Source organism: Melitaea cinxia, chromosome 3 (genome assembly GCF_905220565.1).
Source record: "Melitaea cinxia chromosome 3, ilMelCinx1.1, whole genome shotgun sequence".
NCBI lineage: Eukaryota > Metazoa > Arthropoda > Insecta > Lepidoptera > Nymphalidae > Melitaea > Melitaea cinxia.
The window spans coordinates 1,940,946-1,963,873 of NC_059396.1; the positions used below are offsets into that span (position 1 = coordinate 1,940,946).

The window sequence follows — 22,928 nt, forward strand, 5'->3', positions numbered from 1 at the left end:
CAGGGTCACTACAAACTGCGCCAACGGGCTAGTCAAAATTGTATAATGTTTTTTATGATATTCAAAATTAAACTCAAACGTGTTATATTTTCTATAAATAATTTGATATTTGAATTAAAAAAAAAAATGTAAAAAATATAAAACTATCAGCTAACACATAAATAGCAAATTAATAAAAAAATCAAATCAACTAAAACCAATCAAATTGTAATAATAAATCTGATATCGCAAATCTTTTTATCTAATTATTAAACGCGAAAATTCTCTAAACTACGTGTGTAGTTGATGAAACCACGACTAACATAAGTGTTCTACAGTGCAACAGTAATTCTCAACGTTATTTCTGTCGCATAACAACTCGATTTAAAAATTTTGCGGCACCCAAAAAAAAGATAAGTTTAAAAGTTGTTTACTTATAATACACAGTATCAAATAGTTTGGGATAATAATTTTTAGTATAAAAAAATTATTACCTAACTAAACTTAGCTGACCCGTGCCCACTTCACGGAGTGTCAAAAATTTTCTGTTGATTTTGATTTTATCGACTACTATAGCAGGTACAATGGTCCACCGTCATCTTACTGCATTTCGAACACTGCGTCATAACAACATAAGATTTTTTTAAGAAAAACTTATGACATTTTAAATATAATTTTCATACAAAACGACATTATAGTTAACCTTCCATCGCTTCATCCTGTCTTACTTACATATTATCTTACTGCTGGGCATAGACCTGTCATCATGTCGGGTTGCAGATTAATCCACCACGCTGCTCCACTGCGGGTTGGCGGATATAGTCCCTATTATGAGTAACGATCACTATCATGTATTTGTCATTACTACCGGGATCGACAGCTTAACGTTCAGAGGCACGGTGGAGAGAGGGACCCTCAAGGACAGACATCCAAACCGGTAAGAAATATTTTTAAATACAATTTGGAAGCCTAATAATATTTAATTTTCTGAGAAACATTTTTAATTAGTAACATTAGGAAATACAAATTTTTAATACAAATTCGACATTAATTTAGTTTAAATTTCAAAATATGCATTTCTATAACGAATCCCTATAATAATTTAAATGATAATTTAAGTTTGTTCCGCTTTCACGCGGAAACTACTTAACCGATCATAAACCGATCGTGAAACTTGGTACACATATTCTTGAAAGTATTAGAAGTACCTACATAGGATACTATTTATTAATAATATTTATTCTTTACAAAAGGTAAAATTTATCTCTCTAGCTTCAGTGCGAGCGAAACTGCGGGTAAAAGCTAGTATATACTAAATGATTTTCTGTTCAAACATTTATTTTGTATTTTGTAAGAAAAATCAGCAGCTAAATAAACAGCACATCAGTCTCGCCGCTCTCGGTAAAGAATACTATATTCCTTGCTCTCGCGCTAGAGACGAATTATCGCTTCAACAATGATAGACAGTTTAAAAAAAGCCCTACGAACAAAATGTAATGACTTAGTAATAATTTTACTTTAATTAAAAGCCTTCATCAGTCTAGGGATTAGTTTTGATAATTAGAAAATATGGTATGTCAAATATTTGCAGAAATAAAATCATCAAATAATGTAAATTTACTTTAATAAGACTGTTAAAATAAAGGGCTTCTATAGCATTCTTGGCGCTGATGAGACGAAAATCCGGAGCTTCTGTACATCTCCGTGCCGGTGAGAGGGTTAAAGGCTGAAATTAAGAAAAATATTAGATATCATTGCCACAGCTTAAAACACAAGAAATTATTGTTTATATTCAAAATATATTTTGCATTTTATTGGACTAAAGACTAGTCTGTATAATCTTCGAGTTCTAAGCCTCGTAAATGCTTATTCTAGAGCGATTGAACATATGAGTCTCAACAGAGCAATAAATGTTTTAAATTTGTATCAAGATGGTAAGGTTCAATTTATAAATACAAAAACCTAACCAATATTTTGCTAAAAATTATATAACCAGGATCTTATTTAAACAAACAAATGCAGAAATAAGGTAAGGTAGTGAAAAAGAAAACTCGAAAAAGATTTTTATAACATTTAATCAATTACATCAAAACAAATAACATATAGATGGTCATCGTAAACCTCGGCAAGTTGCATAAAATTAGACCGACTAGAGATCTATGCTACTAGCACACAGAACAATTTTAAACATTGTCCACGTTATAAAAGCTATCGCTTTTCCATTCAATACAAAATTGCTAGCACAATCTTTACACATATTAATGTCACTCACGCACTGCACGACCAAAAAAAGGAATTATACGGTGATAAATAAAAAACACTATTCACAACGAACGTTTAAATTATAAGTCGTAAAGTTATACAATAAAATATAAATAAAAATCGTTCTTCTTTGTAAAATGCAGTGACTTTCCCGCGTTATCAAAGTAGAAAATAATGGAAGACAGATAACATACAAAAAGTTATTAAAAATGTGATGCGTTCATTTAAGTGTAGTTTTTTTTTACACACAATGTAAGGAGATAATTCATCGGTTTATAAATTTTCTGAATGTTTATTTTAAAATTTTTATCTAATAAATTTTACTAACAATATCGTTCAGCACATTACCTAAGACAGTATAATATGAAAAAAAAAAAACAAATTTAATATTAATTCTAACATATACAGTTTAAAAATGAAAGATACCAATATATATATATATTGGTATATATAAAATTCATTGTAATAGGTACGTAAACTAAAAAATTTATACTTATTATTAAAAATATATACTTATTATATATTATTATACACGGTAGACCTGAAGGAAGAGATTCAATTGTTCATTTATAACTTTCAACAATTATTTAAAACTCTAAATATAAAATTTTGAAAATTCATTCTACAAATTCAACACTGTAAATATAATTATTGTATATGTTGTATCAAAACTGTAGTTATCTATAAAATATAAACGGCATATTGTATGATGTGGTCCCTACATGTGTAATTGAACTGTTGCCATGCTGTATGCGCCAGTTACCTACGCTTCTAACATCAACATACGTAATACATTAACTCAGCTAGGTCTATCATTGCTGTAAATACTCATAAGCAATTCTTAATTTTATTTAATTTTAAATACACTATATATACGTAACTTTTATTAATTTAAAACGAAATTTTATAGTTTTTTAACCACTTTGTTAGAACCCCAACATTTTTTTTCTAAATATCGAATTAGATACAAAAAAAGTTGCGGGCGGGGCATGGTTGCAGGGCATTCACATTTGAAGATACTACAGGATGACCAATCAAGTAAAAATAAAGCTCTACACATACATTACGATATTCATATTAACTGGTTGAATGATTTCGGTCGGATGAAACACTTTACAGAGGTACAAAAAATAGTAAGTGACATATTCACAATGCATTTTTTCGCATACAGCCTATCCGTCGTATCATGAATGGCAACCCTTAACAAGTGAAGCCCCGCACTTAACGTTTCATATGATGAACCTGGTTCTACTGTAGCAGTTTTTTGTCGGCCAATAACAATCAATCCGATGACGTCAAAGTATTCGCGATACGACTACACTACCTATAAGTAAGGTTACAATTAGTAAATGGCACATTTAATATGTAGCATTTATTTTTACCTACAAAAATGAACTTTATGTATACATAATAACCTACGTTTATATAATCTTTGCTCTATCACATCAGTACTGTTGTTCTTAGGCAAGGTTTTCATCACATTGCGATTCGATAAAATAAAATAATAAAAAAAAAACGTTACAGTCTGACAGACATTTTTATGTCTGTCAGACTGTAACGTTTATGTCAGACATATTTATATTTATAAATTGACTATAGTTTTGAAAATATTAAATGGCAATGTATATTGAATAAATGTCTTGCTAACTTTATTAATAATAAAAGAAAAACTGAAGGAATATTATATTATAGGAAAAAAGCCACTCAATTATCAAACTGAGTTAGTACAAGTATGTATTTCATGCATTTAAATATAAAAAAGTCAAATCGCTATGTAATGTCACCTTCATATTAAGAATAATCTATTATCTAATGTATAATATACCAAATAACTCCACTATACACTGACCGACACTGTGACTCGGACACGACAAATGTGAAAAAAATTAACACAATTTGCGTGGTAGAACACAGTCAGTGGATACTAGAACTAACAAACATACCTATACCTATTGTATACACTGCTTTACCTTTTTTTCCATATATTTACTTTTATAAGCCCTTTTATGTAAATATTGACTTAAGATGGTTAAAATGTTCAGTCACAGCATATAATTTATTATTTAAAGACAAGTGTACACATTGGTATTTTTAATACAAGCGGTTACCACGGCTACCTTAAAATCAAATTTACATTTTCAAAATTAGAATATAAAAACAATTTTGGTTATCAGATTAATAAATTGTCATTTTGTGCGTTAAACAGAAAGCAAAATCGAATATTGTTGTAAAATTTGCTTTTTTTTTATTTAATAATAAATTCTTACAGTACACGACCATAAATAATACACATCGCCTTTGGAATGATCAGCTAATTTTAACATCATAAGGCGTTGTCTTTGAAGCACATTTACCTATGTGACGTATCGGACTGTCGGTAGCAGACCTAATAGTATAAGATCTTAGGCACTCCAGACCTTTCTTATTTTTTTTGAAGGAATAGAGTAGAAAGAAATAAAGTAGTATTCGTGTAATACAATAAACGTATCACATTAGCTACTGTATGTACGGAAAAATAGTATAAGCGAGTTTTTTTTTACATTACTCATTATATTATTTGTAAAAAAAAACATGAAATTCATACCTGCCAGACACTAATTGGATTATATATAAAAATCCGTACAAAATATTTTAGCAACTCTTTATACTACTATATTGTACATATTTAGTTAATCAGAAAATTAGGAAAATCTGGGATCTTGGACTATAACGCGCTACAATGTCGAAATTAGCCGATTGTCTCTTTCCAACGGTCGATCTGGATCGATTCTTTATGGCCGGGTACTGTAGTTATGTCTAAGATAGCCGTCATCGCACTTTAATAATACATCATAAATACAAATACATCCACTATTAACATAATAAAATTCGAAATCAAAAAACACGTTACAATCATTCACATCTTAACATTTATAAAATTTTTACTTTCATAAAACACACATTTATTAATTTAGGACAACTTGACAATTTAACGAAACGCCAAAGTCAACTAAAATTAAATACTCGAAGTGACAACTGACAGACGAGAAGGATAGAATTTAAATTTAATGTACCAGGCACGAAGTATATATTTCGTGGTACCAGCCATCAGTCTTTTTGAATGAAAATAAAGTTCAAAGAAAAAAAGAATTAGTGGTCTAAGTGTGATTTTTTTATTTTTTATTTTAGTACTAATAGCTCCATGGCGTTGTGTCAAATTTTGTTTCTTCCGTTAGTCCTTTCAATAGCCCTGTAATACTGACTCACATGTATTGATTGACCCAGACATCGTTGCGGAACCAGACACACACATAGAGATTATAATGCCTTACACTAACTAGTGACACTTATTATTAATTCACATATAAACTGCTTTGAGCCCGTACTCGCTACGAAATGCATCAGTGCGGCACCTCACACTGCAAGAGACGCAGATTTGGTTATTAGTATTATAGTTTATACTCATGTATGTACGTATATAAATATATCTTTGCGTACGTAAATATGTGTATGTACGTGGGTATAAGACTTGAAATTAATATTCATAAATTTAAGATGATTGAAGTGTGTTTGGCCTATATTGTCAGTTTTTTTAAAGAGTTCTATTGTCAAATATGACGGTATTCTGCTGAAGGTTGTATTAGCGATAATGCAGTTATTATAAGAATTAATTAATAAACGAAACTAAGCCCTTCTTATATTTATATTAAGATGCCCTCAACTTTAATCGAAATCAACACACCCATTAAACAATGACTTAGTTAAAAAAGCTCTACTTAATAATTGAGGGTAACTACATATTAATTACTCGCTAATGTCTTCGTATAAAAAAAATAATAATTTAAACTTATAAAATACTAATAGCTTCCCCCACCGAGCCCCGCTCACGTGTGTCACCTGCGACAAGTCCGTTCGCAGAAGCACAAGTCCATGTACTCACCCTGGTCGAAGGTGCTGGGGTTGATGTAGGAGAGCAGGTCCTGGTCGCTCATGTCGGTGAGGCCCTGCACGGGCGCCGCCATCTCCTGCGACACGGCCTGCGACACGGCCTGCGACACCGCCTGCGACACGGCCTGCGTCACGGCCTGCGACACGGCCTGCGACATGGCGGCCAGCGGCTCGCCCGCGGGCTCGGCCGGCGGCGCGGCGTCGTCCGCCGTCTCCGACAGGATGTTCGCCGTGTTGATGGCCGACGTGACCAGCGCGTTCATGGTCGAGTCCGACGTCAGGATCTCGGCGGCCGCGTTCAGGATCATCGACTTGACGGCGGCCGGCGGCGTCTTCACCGACGAGGGGATGTCCGGCATCATCATGAGCTCGTCCTGCGCGCCGCCGGCCGGCAGCACGATGCGCGGCGCGGGCTCGCAGAGGACGCTGGGCGACACGGCGGGGTTGAGGATGACGTCGGGCGGCAGGGCGGGCGGCAGGGCGGGCGGCAGGGCGGGCGGCGCGGCGGGCGGCAGCAGCTCGCCGCGGGCGCCCACGGCCGCGTTGGGGCTGAGGATGACGTCGGAGGCGTGCGAGGCGCCCGACGGCGACGACGAGGAGCCCGACAGGTGGTCGTCGGCGCGCGAGTTGACCAGCTCGTCCAGCTTGGCGGCGTCGGCGGGCAGGATGGCGGCCGTGGCCTTCATGGCGTCCTCCACCAGCGCCTCCATGTGCGCCGTCTGCTGCGCCAGGCGCCGCTCGATCTGCGTCGCCTCCATCTTCGTCATGGCGCCGAACGGGTTGAAGCTCTCCTCCCTCTCCGACTGCACCTGGTTGTACGCCATCAGTCTCTGTTCGTTAGTCGACTGCATGACCGTCGTTTGCATCCTCGAGTCCGTCATCATCAGTTCCGGGTTGAGTACTTTCATGTCCGATCCCAGAGGATCCATCGTCGTCTTCGCTGAAATGAGCTGCTGCATCGTGTCCATAGTGTTCATCGGCAGTATGGGCGAGTCGACGTATATCTGGCCTGCGTTATCTGAATTGAAAATGGCGGCCGTGACGGACTCGACCATTTTGTCCGTCTGAACCTGGTTTTGGATTGCCTGCAGCTGTTGCGTGAAGGACACCATGGGCGAGGGGGACTCGCTTTGGGTTGGTGTTGCCGGTGATAGTTTGATCGAATCGTATGCGAAGCCGACCTGCTGAAAGGATATTAGGAATATTTTAAATCTCTATCGAAACGACTGACACCAGAATTTAGTTAGAGTACCAGAACGAGCATTACCTGCGACTGTCCATCCCGGCCGACAGTCTCAGACTTAAGTCGAAGATCCATGACACTGAGTTCATCAGTCATTGGCTTGTCACCGTCCGAGCAGCCTTCCGTTCCGTCGATCAACGAATGTTGACTCGAGTCGTCCGTTACCTGGCGATCGGGAAACAGGATATTGGTCAAACACCACAAAATAAAATAATTATAAAAATATGACAGAAATATGACGGAACCAAATCAGTTAGTACTGTAGGTACAGTAATCTAAACTGTAACTGTAAGCTTATAAAAGACGAATTTGTATCGAACTTGAAAACTAACATACGTATACATAATTGCGTTGCTTCTGGTATTGCAGGCGTCTACAAGCTACGATAACCGCCCACCACCAAGTGAGCCGTGAGTTTGCTTGTCAACTAGTTGTATGAAGAGAGATAAAGGTTTTTTTTTATATATAGAAATATATATCCACAGGCTTATAATGCCCGTGCTTTTGTTATTCCAATTATTTGTTTGTTAACATCGATAACTTGGTACTTACACATGCAGCTTTACATTTAGAGGACTAATTGACTTACTAAACTAAGCTTAGTATCTCTAAATCATACGTGAGTCCAACGACCAAAAATTTTAAGTTACGCTAACTGAAATTACTTATATATATATATATATATATATGTGTGTGTGGGAAACGGAACGTAAGCGTGAGTGAAAGAGAGAGAGAGAGAGAGAGTGTAAGTATGAGCGAGTGAGGTATGGTAAAAGGAAGTGGCGCCATACTGACTTGAGCGAGTGAGCTACGAAATAAATTAATAAAAGTATTCTGTTGTTTTACTCTGAGCCATCTATCCCACATATATATATATATATATATATATATATATATTTATTATTATATATTTTTTTTCATCTTACAGTGATCCAGGGGTAGAAGCTATATACATGTCTTTAAATTTTGTTTACATACTTTTACTATTATTATCTAAGTTTATATAGAGAGATAAAGGTAGCACTGACCTCGCTCTTCAGGCCCAGCGGCGAGTGCGGGTCGGGCACGATGAGCGAGGGCCGGCGCGCGGGCGCCTGCGGGGGCGGCATGAGCCCCGCGCCCCAGCACGCCACCGGCCGCGCCTCCTCACCTGCGCACACGGCCCGTTACTGGCGGCCGGCGGGCGCGCTCCACCAGCCTAGCGTGCCCCTACCCGCTCCCTTCCAGTTTTACACCCTTATTGTTTGAAACAACTTTTTCGGATTTTATCGCGATTTATTAAGTTTTTTAAATGTTCCAGTTTTACACCCTTATTGTTTGAAACAACTTTTTCGGATTTTATCGCGATTTATTAAGTTTTTTAAATGCCCGATATTTCGGATACTTTACAGCAAGCACGGTCACGGGAGGATTATACCCTTACTTCACAATCTCACGCGATCGAGGTTCGATAGCGAAGAATAAATGAAACGATTTAAAAAAAAAACAAACATAACTTTGTTTTTATACGTTCACGGATACAAAAATTATTTACAAATATTTTTAAGCTTTCGTGCACGTTACATTATTGCGGAAAAAATAAGCATAATGATACATTTTCTATCCTAATTTCGAAAATATCGTTTTTTGGTGAAAAACTGAAATGGAGCTGGTATTGTCGAGGGTATGAAGACATAGTTACGTTTTGGCACGAAAGGCGACTAGCTACGTGTGGACTGATTGAACAGGACTTTATGTGTGTGTCTCGTGTGATGTGTGTGTTTATAACCGTATGATATTTATTTAATAGAAGTTTCCTAAAAATGCCAAGCAATTGGCTCGCGGTGCCTGTACTCTGAAGAAATTTTAACAAGGAATTTAGAATAAAATAACTAACGTTCTATGGTTTTTGTACCATTGTTTACACAAAAAATGTGCTTTAAAAAAATTAAAAAAAATTACAATGGAAAGTGAACGTGTTCGTTTTTATATTATTTATTATCTGTGTGATTTATGTCGAATTTATTTATAATTTTGTTTTAAACCAAAATTATGAGAAAATTAAGTAGTGAAACTTTAGAGAATACTGATAACGTAAAACATATTTAGTGTTTGTGAGATGTTATTTTTGTATTTTATCATAGTACTTGTGTATCTATTAATTTCAAAGTGCAAAGAAAAATATTCCGTTATTAAACTGATTCTTTATAATTTAATGTATAGATAAAAATATTAAAATTAAAATACGACAGATTAAAAATTAAAATTATATCTTCTTATATCTTCTAATTATCTTGAAATGTCTTCTTTATGCTATGAAAAAGTATGCGCAGGAGACTTATATAAAATATTTGTTGTAAAAACTAAAAAAAAAAAAAATCTTCTGACGCTGAAAATAATAAAATCGACTAATGCCATTTTGATTGCACGTATTTTGTTGTGTAAGTTTGTCCATCTATTTGATAAAGCAGTGTTTTTTTAATTAAAAATACTAAGGTGACAAATTTTGTTATTTATAAAATAATAAATTTCGATTAAATTGTGTTGTATCGTGTGTTGATGGCTTATGATGTTTTAACTCACCATGTATTATTTTCGTTAAATTTGCACCTTTTGAATGTGTGAACAATCAGTATAGTCTCTTACGCCAGTGTTAACGTTTTGTGTGAATGTGTTTTAGTTTTGTTTATTTGTGTGTAGAGATAACGCTGTACATCAAAGGTGGAGCAGCAAGATGTTATTTATTTCTGATTTAAAATGGATTTTTTTTTTTGTATTATTATTAATTGAATATTTTTAAATTGATTTGAATATATGACTCGAGCTACAAAATATTATATAAACTGTCTTTTCCCTACGCTTAATGTAAATGTTGTACTAAAATTACGCACCGTGTACAAAATAACAATTGGACCCCAAAAGTGACATCCTGCGCTGCTGTACATTATAATGTGTGTTCATTTGCTACATGTTTGGCATGTAGTTAATTCATTGTTAGTGATTACTGTGCATGTGTGAGTATGCGCTGTTTGTGTTTCGATGTTTGTGTAAATGTATTGTGCAATTGTGGGAATGCGCTGTGCACATAGAGTGTTTGTTGTATGTCTATTGTGCATATGTGAGTATGCGCTTCGCACGTTTTCGTGTTCCTTGTATGTGTATTGTGCATGTGTGAGCATGCGTTGTGCGCATTTCGGTGTTTGTGTATGTCTATTGTGCACTTGTGGGTTATATGATGTCCGAAAACGTTGTTTGTTGTATGCGCAATTGTGTGAGAGTATGCTCTGTGCGCGTTTCTGTGTTTGTTGTATGTGTAATTGTGCATGTGTAAGTATGCGCTGTGCGCGTTTTGGCGTATGTGCGTATTTCTGTTTGCGTGTGTGTGCGTGGCAGTACCATAGACGCGGGCGGTGCGACGGCGGGCGGCGGCCGAGCCTGCTACCTAGACAGACCTAGCTTGAACAGACGGGAGAGAAATTGTATGCATATACGCATCAGTCATTTCTTCCAAACTTCACTATAATTATAAAATAAAACAGAACAACATTTATTGCGACGACACCGACGCATGCGCAGTGTAAAAGCAACGTAACACGTCGTTCGAAGCTAAAGCGTTTCGAGTATTAGGTTTAATGCATTGAATGCACAGAGCGAACATACCTTAAATTACCCGACTGAAGTTAAATTAGGCTGCGATTTCTATTCTAAAGTGTATGAAATTAAAAGAAGTTTCAACATTCGTTCAAGCGCTTTGTGTATCCAAAAGTATATTCGTTTTCTCACGCTAAAGCAAAAATCAACATCAGAAACACAAAACTAGTTTGTGAAAAGTATTGCATGTTTAAATAACTTTTTAAATTCAAACGATGCGAGTATAAAGCATAATATTCATGTTCAAGGTTCATCGGTACTCGTTGAAAAAATGTTGTTTTTGTACATCAAAAAGTTCTTTGTTTTAGTGTGAGATTACAGCAAATATACACGCATATATAAATACATACATACATATATATGTGTATATGTATATATGTATTGTATAGCAAGCATCGGCGAGACGAATGAGACTGAATAGTTACAGCAATTAAGATGATTAATATCCAATGTGCACCGTACCATATTAAAACGACTCTATAATATCACCCAAGCGTTAGACGTACGAATCGTCATCTCAACAATTACAATACAATTCGACTTACAATTTCGATAAATTAGCAGACATACACTCAGCAATATCAATCACATTAACATTAGCAATATCATAACAACTATGTTAATCATGCGACATTCTATAGAATATTTATATATCTACGCACAATATTGGCTCGTGCATACCGTACTCTATTCCATTTAGCACAATGAAAGTTACATCAAAAAAAAAAAAAAAAATTAAAAAATATCGACGCGTTTGACGAGTCGTCGATTTTGAAAATGGAACAGGTAGATAGGCGCACGTGTCGCGAGGTCGTTACCTGAGGAGTGCGCATGCGCGTGCGACGGGTGCGTGGTGCAGTGCAGCGGCGAGCGCGAGGCCGGCGTGTAGTAGAACGCGTGCGGCTCGGACGCCTTGCCGGCCGAGCGCACGAACAGCTGCACGCACACCGGCTCCGCGAGGTCGCGCCGCTGGTACGGCGGCACGCAGCACACCAGGTGCGTCTGCGGCGCGGTCACAGCGATGTGTGAATCGGGGGGGTTGTGACGTGAGCGTTACGAAAAGTGTGATCGGGCGAGGCGAACGGGCGTTTAGAGGGAGATATGAGGTAGTGAAGCAAGAAAGAGTAGTTTAGCTAGTACTTGTGGAGTCATCACAGTAGTCACAGCACTAATGGGATAGTGACTGTTTCAATGCGGTATTAGAACATGTCGTGACTAACACTGACACCTATATGATATCAGCGGAATTGTAGTTAAAAAAAAATTGGATCTATTATATGGAACTTAGTGAAATATAAGAATTTCACAACGTTATAATTACGTTATGTGTTACTTCTATTTGCAGTTTCGAATTAGTAGAATTACTAAGGAAACTGAGGGTAGACATGCCAGCAGTGTACCGCATGCGGTATATTGCTTTGGCAGAGATACAATAATTAACACTCTTTATAATTATACCTTGTAAGAAATTTTCTAAATCGCCATTATGTTGTAATTACTTTTATTTACGAAAGACATGTTTTTTCTTCTTCTTCTTAATAAAAACTTCTCGCACTGTTTGCCTAGCTACATGAAACACTCATGACCATGGGTTGACTGGAAGAAATCTATTTCAGAGATAAGTCCACCTTTGCCATAAGTCGTACAATTATTTTATGTTTCTATGTGTATTTTTGAGTGCAATAAAGTATATTTAAGACATTTTTCAACTTGTTTCGCAAGTATAGTAAAGTGCAGTGGTTTATAATTTCTATAATTAATTTATACCACATTTCTTGATTCAATACTTTTGTCAATATAAAAATGTAACATAATATATCACATTTGTTATTGAAGAATATATCAAGGTCGGGTGTTTCCAAATGTTAAAATTATTCACCTCTGGCCTGATTAGTGGTACAAAAAAAGTACCAATTGTAATTCTGCGGTTAGAATTAAATAGCATTATTTTTGAATAAACAACTTTTTGTCCAGAAATGGAAGGTTGGGTCAATAAAAACAAACTTTTAAACGATCGAAAAATATTAAACGGAGTGGCGAGGCATTATGGTGTTATATCCCAGAATTTTTGTAACTTTTTTGAAATGGCGAATAGAAAATTAATACAGAATTTGCACTTTCTCAAAATTATTAGTATATTAGGTTAGATTTCGAAGATTTATTTAATAGATTTGTTAATTGCACGGTAAACTCACTTGTTGCAAGAACTCCTTGTCGGGTGCCACTTCCTCTTCCCACGTGCTACTCTCCTGCTGATGTCTGAACACCACTCTGGTTTCTTTCAGGAAGTTCTTCCCTAACAGGTACAGTTCCAGGCCGCCCGTTGCAGGACACGAAACTAAGGATTTCCTGCACACTTCTGGTACGCCAGGAGGTTGTGCTGAAACGATACAAGATATGATACAATACAAATACAATACTGTTAACTCCTTCTCTATACAAAATGGCGCCTTTGTAAATTCACGTTATAAAAAAAAAAAAAAACTTTACACAAACAATATGAAATGCAAAAGTGATTTTATTTTAACTGGTTATATCTTTTTTCTGACAATCTTCTTTCAGACAATCTTGGACAGACAAAATTAAAAAAGGAAAGGAAATATACAGTTGGGGAAGGATACTTGGTCGTCGGTTTTGTTTGACGAGATTTTTTAAAAGAGGTTAGTTATAATTGAAAATTACAAACAATAAAAAAATCATGACAAAAAGAAATCGTAAGGGAAATAACATTTGTATGTTACCAACATAAAATTATAGGATTAATGCTTGTTTGTCGTGTTAACTTACTGCATATAATCTGCGTGGAGCACACTTGCAGTGTCTCCGGCTGTCCGCTGGAGTCGAGGATCTCTGTGCGGAAGACCATGCGACAGCGCGTAGACTTTTTCTTCCCTCTCGCCGCGTGGGCTCCGCTGGTGCTGCCCAGCGCATCACCGAACCGGTGTTCCACGTCCACGTTGCGTTCCTGAGCGATAACGACAGTTAGGAGACCTTTGTAGGCAAATTATATGTGCACTCGATTCCGCCTGTAATATACCACTGCTGTGAATAGGCCTCTTTCTCCATATAGGAGAAGGATTACAGCTTAATCCACCACGCTGCTCTACTGCAGGTTGTTGGATATATTCTCTACTATGAATAACAATCGCTATCAGATATTTATCGCTCTGATCTAGTGGTGCGTCACCTAAAAGACCAATATTTAGATAATTGTATTTGTACAAATATTTCCGGTTTGGATGTCTGTCTTACTGGATCTCCCCATCGTACCTCGAACAGCACGTAAAGCAGTCGGTCCCGGTTGTTATCATGTATGCACGTGTCCCTTATTCTACGTGGAAAAAGGGACCTACGCCCATCAGAGGAATTTTACAGACTGAATCAATTAATTACTCAACATGTGTGTTCATATTACTGCAAACTTGTGAGGATGAACGGGTATTTCAAATAGCATGCGATGCATAATTTTAAGCAAAGATTGTTATGAGCACTTATCAAATTTTATAATTGGATTGTTGAAAACTTTTCTTTTACCACCAATTGGGTTTGGCCTTGCGCGGGTTGAACTGCACAACTTGCATTATATTAAGCCTACAGTTATTACCTAAGTAGTATCTTACACACCCCATACTGGTGACACAATTTACAGATTAAACACAAAGTTTTATTCGTGCTTGTTTCAAAATGATACGTCAGTAAAATAACAATTAATTAAGGTTCAGGTGCTCATAAGATTTTTGTTTTTTGATATTGTAAGGATTAAGTCGGGAAATATCCTTAAATACATAAGACTACAGGGCGTGTATTTACCTGTAATTACAGAAATTTCTATGTCGCCCAACTTATACCTAGCGGTAGGGTGCGGTGCGCATTCTAGAAATTTCGATAATAACAAATCGAAAGCGACTTCGAGTTTGAGCCATTGAGCAACATTTTTAATACTACTTAAATAATTAATAAGTTGTTGGCCCCTGATATTATTTCATTAGGAAACATTTTCAATGTCTTTTATAAACCTTTTAATAGCAATAAGTACGTTTTTATATTTAACGTGTTACCTACATTGTTATTGAATAACAGGCCAAAAATTTTATGAGAATTTATACAAGCTTCGCTTTCTAGCACCATGCAGAAACAAATGCATCGTAATATCCAAACATATCACAGTTACATTCCGATGCACATAGCGTGGCACGTTGACCCCTGATAGCGGAGGCAGATAGCTTGCCGGGGCAAAGGGCAGGCTAAAATAACGCATAGATAAACATGTGCCTATAATTCGTTATTTCGTTACATATTCAAGTGGGTCATTGTTTGATAAGTAAATTACATAATAACACTTTTAAAGTGTTCAATGAAGTTGATAAAAAGTTGCTTTAAATATTTTTCTATAAAAATAATTGGAATTTATAAGAATTTAAAATTTCTCTCCTTGAGATTTTTGTCATGATTAGATGGGATGTTTACCATGTTAGTTCTTGGTCATTTTGGTTTTCCAATTTTTAGACAATAAGTATGCACGGGTGCCTTTGCGGGTGCCTCTCGTTCCAAATATAAATAAATAGCAGTATTTCTGGTAAGCATAAGTACAATAAATGAACAACGAGAATGGTACTTTACTAGTACTAAGGTAGGTTCAGACTTATGCTTGTGTTGTCAGCTAATAAATGATAAATATAACACACCAAAATATTATTACTTTTATGGGAGTTCTCGTATTTTTAAGGAATATTATATTAAAACCGCTTATAACTTGTCTTCGTTAGATCGTCATTGATCTAAGAGATTTCTTAGATCGTGATAGATTGATCTAAAGATAAATTATATCGACATTAATATATATTTATATAAATATTATTTAATAATACACTCTCAACACACACACACACACATCACACACACATTATTTTAATCATAATTTATTTTTTAAATATTTTGGTTATTTTATGTTTTATTACATCATTTTTTCATTTAGTTTTTATTTCAATAACTAATATGTATTAATACTAAGAAATGTCCTAAAAAACTAAGTTTCAGATTCTGGATAAAATCTTTTTAATAGGTCAATAGACAAACCTTGAGTATTCCGACGCAGTCGCACGTGACCTGCCAATTCTTGGCCGGTTCCAGGTCTATCTCTATGACAACGGTCCCATCTTCTTTTCTCTCCTTGCAGGGCGTGGAGTTCTTCCCGGAGACGCGGCACGCTTGGTAGAACATATGTGGCGCGACGCGACCCGTGTCCGTTCCTATGAAAACCTGAAAAGATTACATTTTATTGCAACTTTCTTGTGTCTCTTCTTGAGTTCCAAATAACGTAGGAATTAATTCATACCTGCAGAACAGCAGGCTTGTCGTAACCGATTAATTTAACTACCGGGAACCCGTTGCCAGTATTGTCTTTGACTGCACCTCTACTACCTTCTGTCTGGTATCTAGAACGATGATATATAGTTTATAATATTAATAATTAATAAATTTTAATTTAATGTGTTTTCGATTTAAAAAAAGGGGGGGGTGTTTGAACGAGCAGGTAGAGCACCACCTGATGTTAAATGGTTAGATCCGCATAAATAAACCATCTGCAATATTAGGGAAGTTGCAACTGCGTTGCCTGTTTTGTATTTAGCTAATAATGCGAAACATCGATTACCTTGCTCTGTGTTGGGTCTCGGGCTGACATAAGATCTGTAGCTCCACTGTTCCATCCCGCGACTTGCTGGATAGCGGAGCTGACAGCCCAGGCGGGCCCGAATGTGTCATTGCCGCTAGTGCTCTTCGCCTGGCCAATGCTTGTGCCAATTTTCCACCATACTTTCCACCCAGCTTTCCGGCCAGTTTACCACCCAATTTCCCCCCTAATTTACCCCCACCGGCATACTTGTTGCCCAGCTTGCCGCTGTTCCCCAGTTTGCCGACAGATCTGTACGTAGGATCCTGAAACCTCTTTCCGGACGTCTCCGATATATTTGGACTAGATATACTGCAGCCTGCTCTTATTCTGGAAAAAGAGAAAGTCCTTTTATTTATTAACGAAATCGAAATCTAATAAAACTAACAAACAAATAATACTAAGCCTTTACAATTAAGTATTCAATTATTAAACTGGATGATTTTGATACTACTCGAATTTACCAAAGAAACTTCAAGATTTTTCATTGCTAATTTATATATAACCGGAGGATATAGTAGTTTTAATGTAATCAGTGAATGTTAATTTAATATCGATCACGACGATAGTAATATTACCAAAGATCACGTAATTTTACTGACGTAAATACTGTATGCATTAAACGTGCCAATTTCACACTAAACCAATGTATATAAATATTAGGAATAAGCTTATTTAAGCAAAATATATAGATGTGACAAAATATACATAGATATGTCAGTTAATTTGAATAAAATTCCAACACATCAAACAGTACTGAATATCGTGTCTGGAATATACAATATCTACGTAAATGACGGAGATAGTAGCGTTACTAGAAATAACAATAGAAAATATATCAATGAAACAAAGTATTAAAATACAATAATATTTTATCGTTTCGTAAAGCGCACGCTACGCTTTATCACTCTTTATCAGCTGCTCCACATTAATAATCATTTGTTGACGAAAGTAAATCCGTACTGTTTGATAGTGTTCTCAAAACTCAATGATATCCCAACAACTATGAACAGACGGAACAGTCATTAGTGAATTGAGGAAAACAAATACGATTTTACTACGCAGAATAACGAAAGCATTTAAGTATGTTTAGTAAATATGAGATGTGTAGTAAGACAGATTTGTAAATTATTGCTAACAACTGCATATTTTGCATTTATGTACATTTTCTAAATAAAAGCCAAAAAGCGTATGATGATGAGATGCGTGAGCGCGTGATGTCTTGTATCGATCCACTGGTTCACGTGGCCGAATGGGATGGATTCGAACCGATCGCACATTTACATGAATTTCTAGAGTTGGTTGTCATGGAGCAAAGTCTGTCAACGCTGCGTCCGCAACATAATTCGTAAATATTGGATGTTATAATAGAAATAAGTCAAAGATTTGATCAAGAAAATGAAAAGGCATGTGTAGAGCACGTACGCGGGGACAGGGAGGGCGGGCGCAGCGTCGGGCAGAGCGGACGCATGCGTCGGCGCTGCGGGCAGCGCGAACGCGTACGCATCGTTAGCGTCGTCGCACTCTATCTTAACACCCGTCTCGTTCTCACGCCGCCTTTTCGTTTCTGGTTGATCCCACTCCTCCGCTACCTCGGATAATCTGCGCACATGCTGATACTGTTTAGATATTTCATATCAAAGATGAGTCATAATGAAACGTCACCCTGATTACACACAGTTTACAACGCTTTATGTTAATACTACAGAAGCAATTACAATTTTCCTACTAGTTTGCATTAGAACACTAACAGTTAGTAAGCTGTGTTGTGACGATTTGAGCGAGGACTGACAATTTAGTTGTTTTTATAACTCTAGGAGCTATTACGTATTTGTGTGATCTTATGACGATATAAGCCTTATAAATTATAGTTAAGTGCAGGGGTTTTCCAAATAAACATATTATAATTGCGAGTAATTTATTAAAAGCCTCAAATTAATGGTTTAATTAAAACACAAGCAGACGACAGTGCAATGACGCAAGTGGCGCAGTGATAATTCTTCTATAACTGGAACTCGCACATCGTCATCTCTTAACACCACCTGTGGTATTTTTGGCAACTGTTCTTACGGTGATGTTATTTCACACAATTTTCACGGTTATATTTATGAATAGATTCCGTCAAGACTGTAAATATGAACATACTTTATATTTTCATAAAGATATTACTTTAAGATTGTTATTCAACTGACTCAATAACAGTTGAAATTACTCAACTATAAAAAGATACAAGGACACAGAGTTATAATAAAGTACGGTCGCAAACAATAGCTATAGAATTAAAACAATATCACCGATTAATTGTAAGCGTGGATAATTAATGTATGATATCATAGAAGAATTAAATAAAACAGAGTTTAAGTAAACTAAAATAGTGCTAAAACGGTCAGAGGTGATCAGGTAAATCCTTCAGTATCGCTACAAGAGATTCAATAAAGATAGTAGCGTCTGATGATTCACGTTCCGCGCGTGCCAAAAATACACACGTGTTAGTTCGTTAATACAGCTCACAGCCGTGCCATGAGGCGTTGTTTCTACTACACTGTGATCGGGAATTCGAAGACTGCAAAAAGTACTTGTTTTTGGAGAATTATGGAATGAAAGTGGTATCAAGGAATAGGGAATTAGAATGACAGTACATTTTTCCTCTCGGTTGTTATTCGTAAGCTTTGAATTATTTTATTTTGATGTTGTGATATAATTTTTAGGTATGCTTGTAAGTCTTTCATTAATTTCTTGAAGGTTATCTTCCAGCCATGAGTATTTTCTCAGTATTGAAACACAGCTTTACTGTTGGCTTGCAAGAATGAATTGTTTTGTGATAGGTTAGAAATTAGCAACAGAGCATGCATCAAATTAAACAATCAGATAGCAATTATTATTGTTCCATGATTGTTTAATTCGATGCAATCATGTTATAAGTACTAATGACCTAAAAATGTCTTCGTAAGGAATAAATTGTCTCATCGCTTTCAGTTGTAGTGATTAGTGTGTTAATTATTTTCAAAAGTTTATTGTAAGTATATTTGTTAGTTACTTATTATCTGTAATTTATTAAAAAATTAATGGTCAGCTTGGAAGACATTTGTAAACATGGTGCTTCGAAGGTGGCGATGAACGAAATTCGCGATCACGTTACAGGTGTGAGTGATCAAAGTGGTTCTGAAGGTGATGTAATATGTTTGTAGTATTGATTATGACTAAAATTCTATGCTTGAAACTTATTAACAGCGTCGTCTGACTGAACAATTGTAACTTCCGCATCCCTGCTCTTATACAAGGATATTCCTCAAAGCTTAGTAGTTAATTACGTATGTTTTGTTATTTTCCTTTTTGTTATTTGTTAATATGTTAATTAAATCCTTAATATGTTAATCAATATAAAAATAGACTATAGAGGAACATAACATTACGTAAATATTTATATCTAGTTTCTTCGACGTAGCTCTTTATCGAAGCGTCGTATTCTCGGCAAACTCGATCGAAGCCGCCGCATAATATTAGTGAGTGACAGTAAGAAGCTGGTCATGCTGCGACAGAAGCGTTAGTCTCACCTGTTGCCCGGGTCGGGCCCGAGGCCGCTGTCGTTACTGTTCTCGCAAGGCTCCGGGGGCCGCAGCGAGTGCGTGTGCGCGTAGTGGCCGAGCTTCCCGAACTTGCCCAGGTGCGCAAACTTGCCCGGGCCATGAACGTTTTTCCCCGGGTGCACCATCTTCCCGGCGTGCAGTATTTTGCCCGGGTGCACGCGTTTATGCGGCGCTCGCATCACTTTCCTGTGCACGCGGGCGCTCATTGTCGCTGTCGTGGACATAGTCATTTTCATGCCTGTTGACAAACAGTCAACGTTAGATCGACGTGCAAACGATAATAAAATGTTAATAACAATTAATTTATAATCTCTAGCACCAGACACTAAAATGGACACCAAACGACAAATTAATTTCTAAATACATAGACATAGTTTTAATCGATTGTTGATATAATTGTGTTTGCTCGCAAACGAAAAAAAAACCGACTTCAATTACATCGACAAGTAATACAACGTAGATCGACGAAAAAATAGTCAAGCAACTACGCGTTATTAAAGATTACTCAAAAAGTAGTTATCAGATCTCGATGAAATTTATATGTGACCACATGATAAACATCAGCTTTCGATTAAATTAAAAATTATCAAAATCGGTACACCCAGTAAAAAGTTATTACGGATTTTCGAGAGTTTCCCTCGATTCCTCTGGGATCCCATCATCAGATCCTGGTTTTCTTATCATGGTACTAAACTAGGGATATCTCCTTTCCAACAAAAAAAGAATTATCAAAATCGGTACACCCAGTAGAAAGTTATGCGGTATAATACAACGTAGGTCGACGAAAAAAGCGTCAAGTAAAAACACATTATTAGATATAACTCGAAAAGTAGTTGTTAGATCTCAAATAAATTTAAATGGGACCAATTGGCACACACCACCTTTCGATTAAAACAAAATTTGTCGAAATCGGTCCACGCGGGCAAAAGTTCTGATGTAACATACATAAAAAAAAAAAAAAAAAAAAAAAAAAATACAGTCGAATTGAGAACCTCCTCCTTTTTTGGAAGTCGGTTAAAAATAAACGATTGGTATCAAAAATAATACTAAACATCGTGATTCAGTTAACAAATTGTTAGCGCGTGGTAGCTAATTCAAATATGTATTATTTCCTATACAGTTGTAGTCTCGATTCGATCGCATGTACGTTTATGACAATGTAGCCTTGAACTGACGTTAAAGCTTAATTATTCTCTAGAACGAAGCAGTGAATCGACATTATCAAAGATAGCTATCAGTGTCGATAGTCGTAAATCCGAGCGCGGCGGAGAATACGTAAACGCTTAGAGTGAATGATCACTTCAAATCGTGCACTTGTCAGTATTCAGGCTGCGTTACTCGTTTTAATATACGGAGGTACGTTATTGCTTTTCAAATAAATCAATAGAAAGTTTTTTGAGGACTTTGGTTATTTTTCGTGGCTGTCTTATAGTTTATAATAAAGACTTTACACTCAATGGCTCCCACTAGGATTCCTGTCAGGAGTCCAGAAACATACAATACACAAGCAGAAATGCTCAGACCACGGCAAACATCTGCATGGACAATACAAATGTTGAACCAGCAACCACCACTACCAGCGCAAGAGCCACAAATCAGTGCCGCGCGCTAACACGTTGCGCTAACACGTTGTACTAAACATGTATGTTTGTTACTTTAATTACATTTATATGACCGGTTAACGGATGGGTGTGTTTTAAATTATATGTACTTAAAAAACGATTTCGTGTTAGACAAATTTACTTTGATAAAAATAATATAATTTATCCAGTAGCATAAACTACTGAGTTTAAGGACGCTATCACATTTTTCCACAAATATCAGTGTTTTTCACGTACCATTTTAATTAATTAGGAGTCACCCTGAGAGGATATTTTGGTTTCAAATGAAAGATAATATATTCATCTCCGAGTGAGACCATAAAAATTTTATAGCCCCATACAAACTTTTCACACAAGTACAGTTTAACCATCACAGAAATCGCAAAAAATTAAAAAAAGACGGGTCTGAATAGGAACCATTATATCTAAATACACTGCACTAAGAAAAATAACTACACTAAGAAATTGTTGCTTATTTAGTCCTCTATGCGTAGCGCTAGATATTTTATATAAAAATAAATAATATTTCCATTTATGAGAAAAATAAGAAACGCTCTCAAATTTCTTCATACATTTTTTACAAGTGAACCATCGTCGTTCGTCATTCCGCGCCGAAACGCGCTCATGGAAGCACGGCTGTATCGCTTCAGCGCAAGTAATAATTACGTAAAAAATGAGTTCCTTGTGTGTACTGTGCTTGGACGAAATTGATACTTCACAATCGATTGTCTTTGCTATGCATCTGGTTTATATATAATAATCAATAATAATAAGTAATCTTCGCAATTTGTCTTCTTTTCAACCGACTTCAAAAAAAGGAGGAGGTTACTCAATTCGACCGTATATATATATATTTTTTTAATGTATGTTCGGAGATAACTTTTTCGTTTATGAACCGATTTTGATAATTCTTTTTTTGTTGGAAAGGAGATATCCCTAGTTTAGTACTATGATAAGGAAACTAGGATCTGATGATGGGATCCTAGAGAAATCGAGGAAAACTTTCAAAAATAGTACGGGTGACTAGT

General features: G+C 36.3%; 1 protein-coding gene across 1 annotated transcript; it reads right to left on the minus strand.

The window, feature by feature from the left end:
- Positions 1-1,586: 1,586 nt before the first annotated feature.
- LOC123669295 lies at positions 1,587-20,535 on the minus strand. The gene is given in 12 exon segments (XM_045602905.1): positions 1,587-1,705; positions 6,161-7,349; positions 7,436-7,576; positions 8,440-8,599; positions 11,826-12,043; positions 13,237-13,421; positions 13,829-14,006; positions 16,118-16,300; positions 16,377-16,476; positions 16,695-17,042; positions 18,138-18,314; positions 20,267-20,535. Coding segments are annotated over 12 exon segments (3,240 nt in total). The 3' UTR covers positions 1,587-1,613.
- Positions 20,536-22,928: the final 2,393 nt, after the last annotated feature.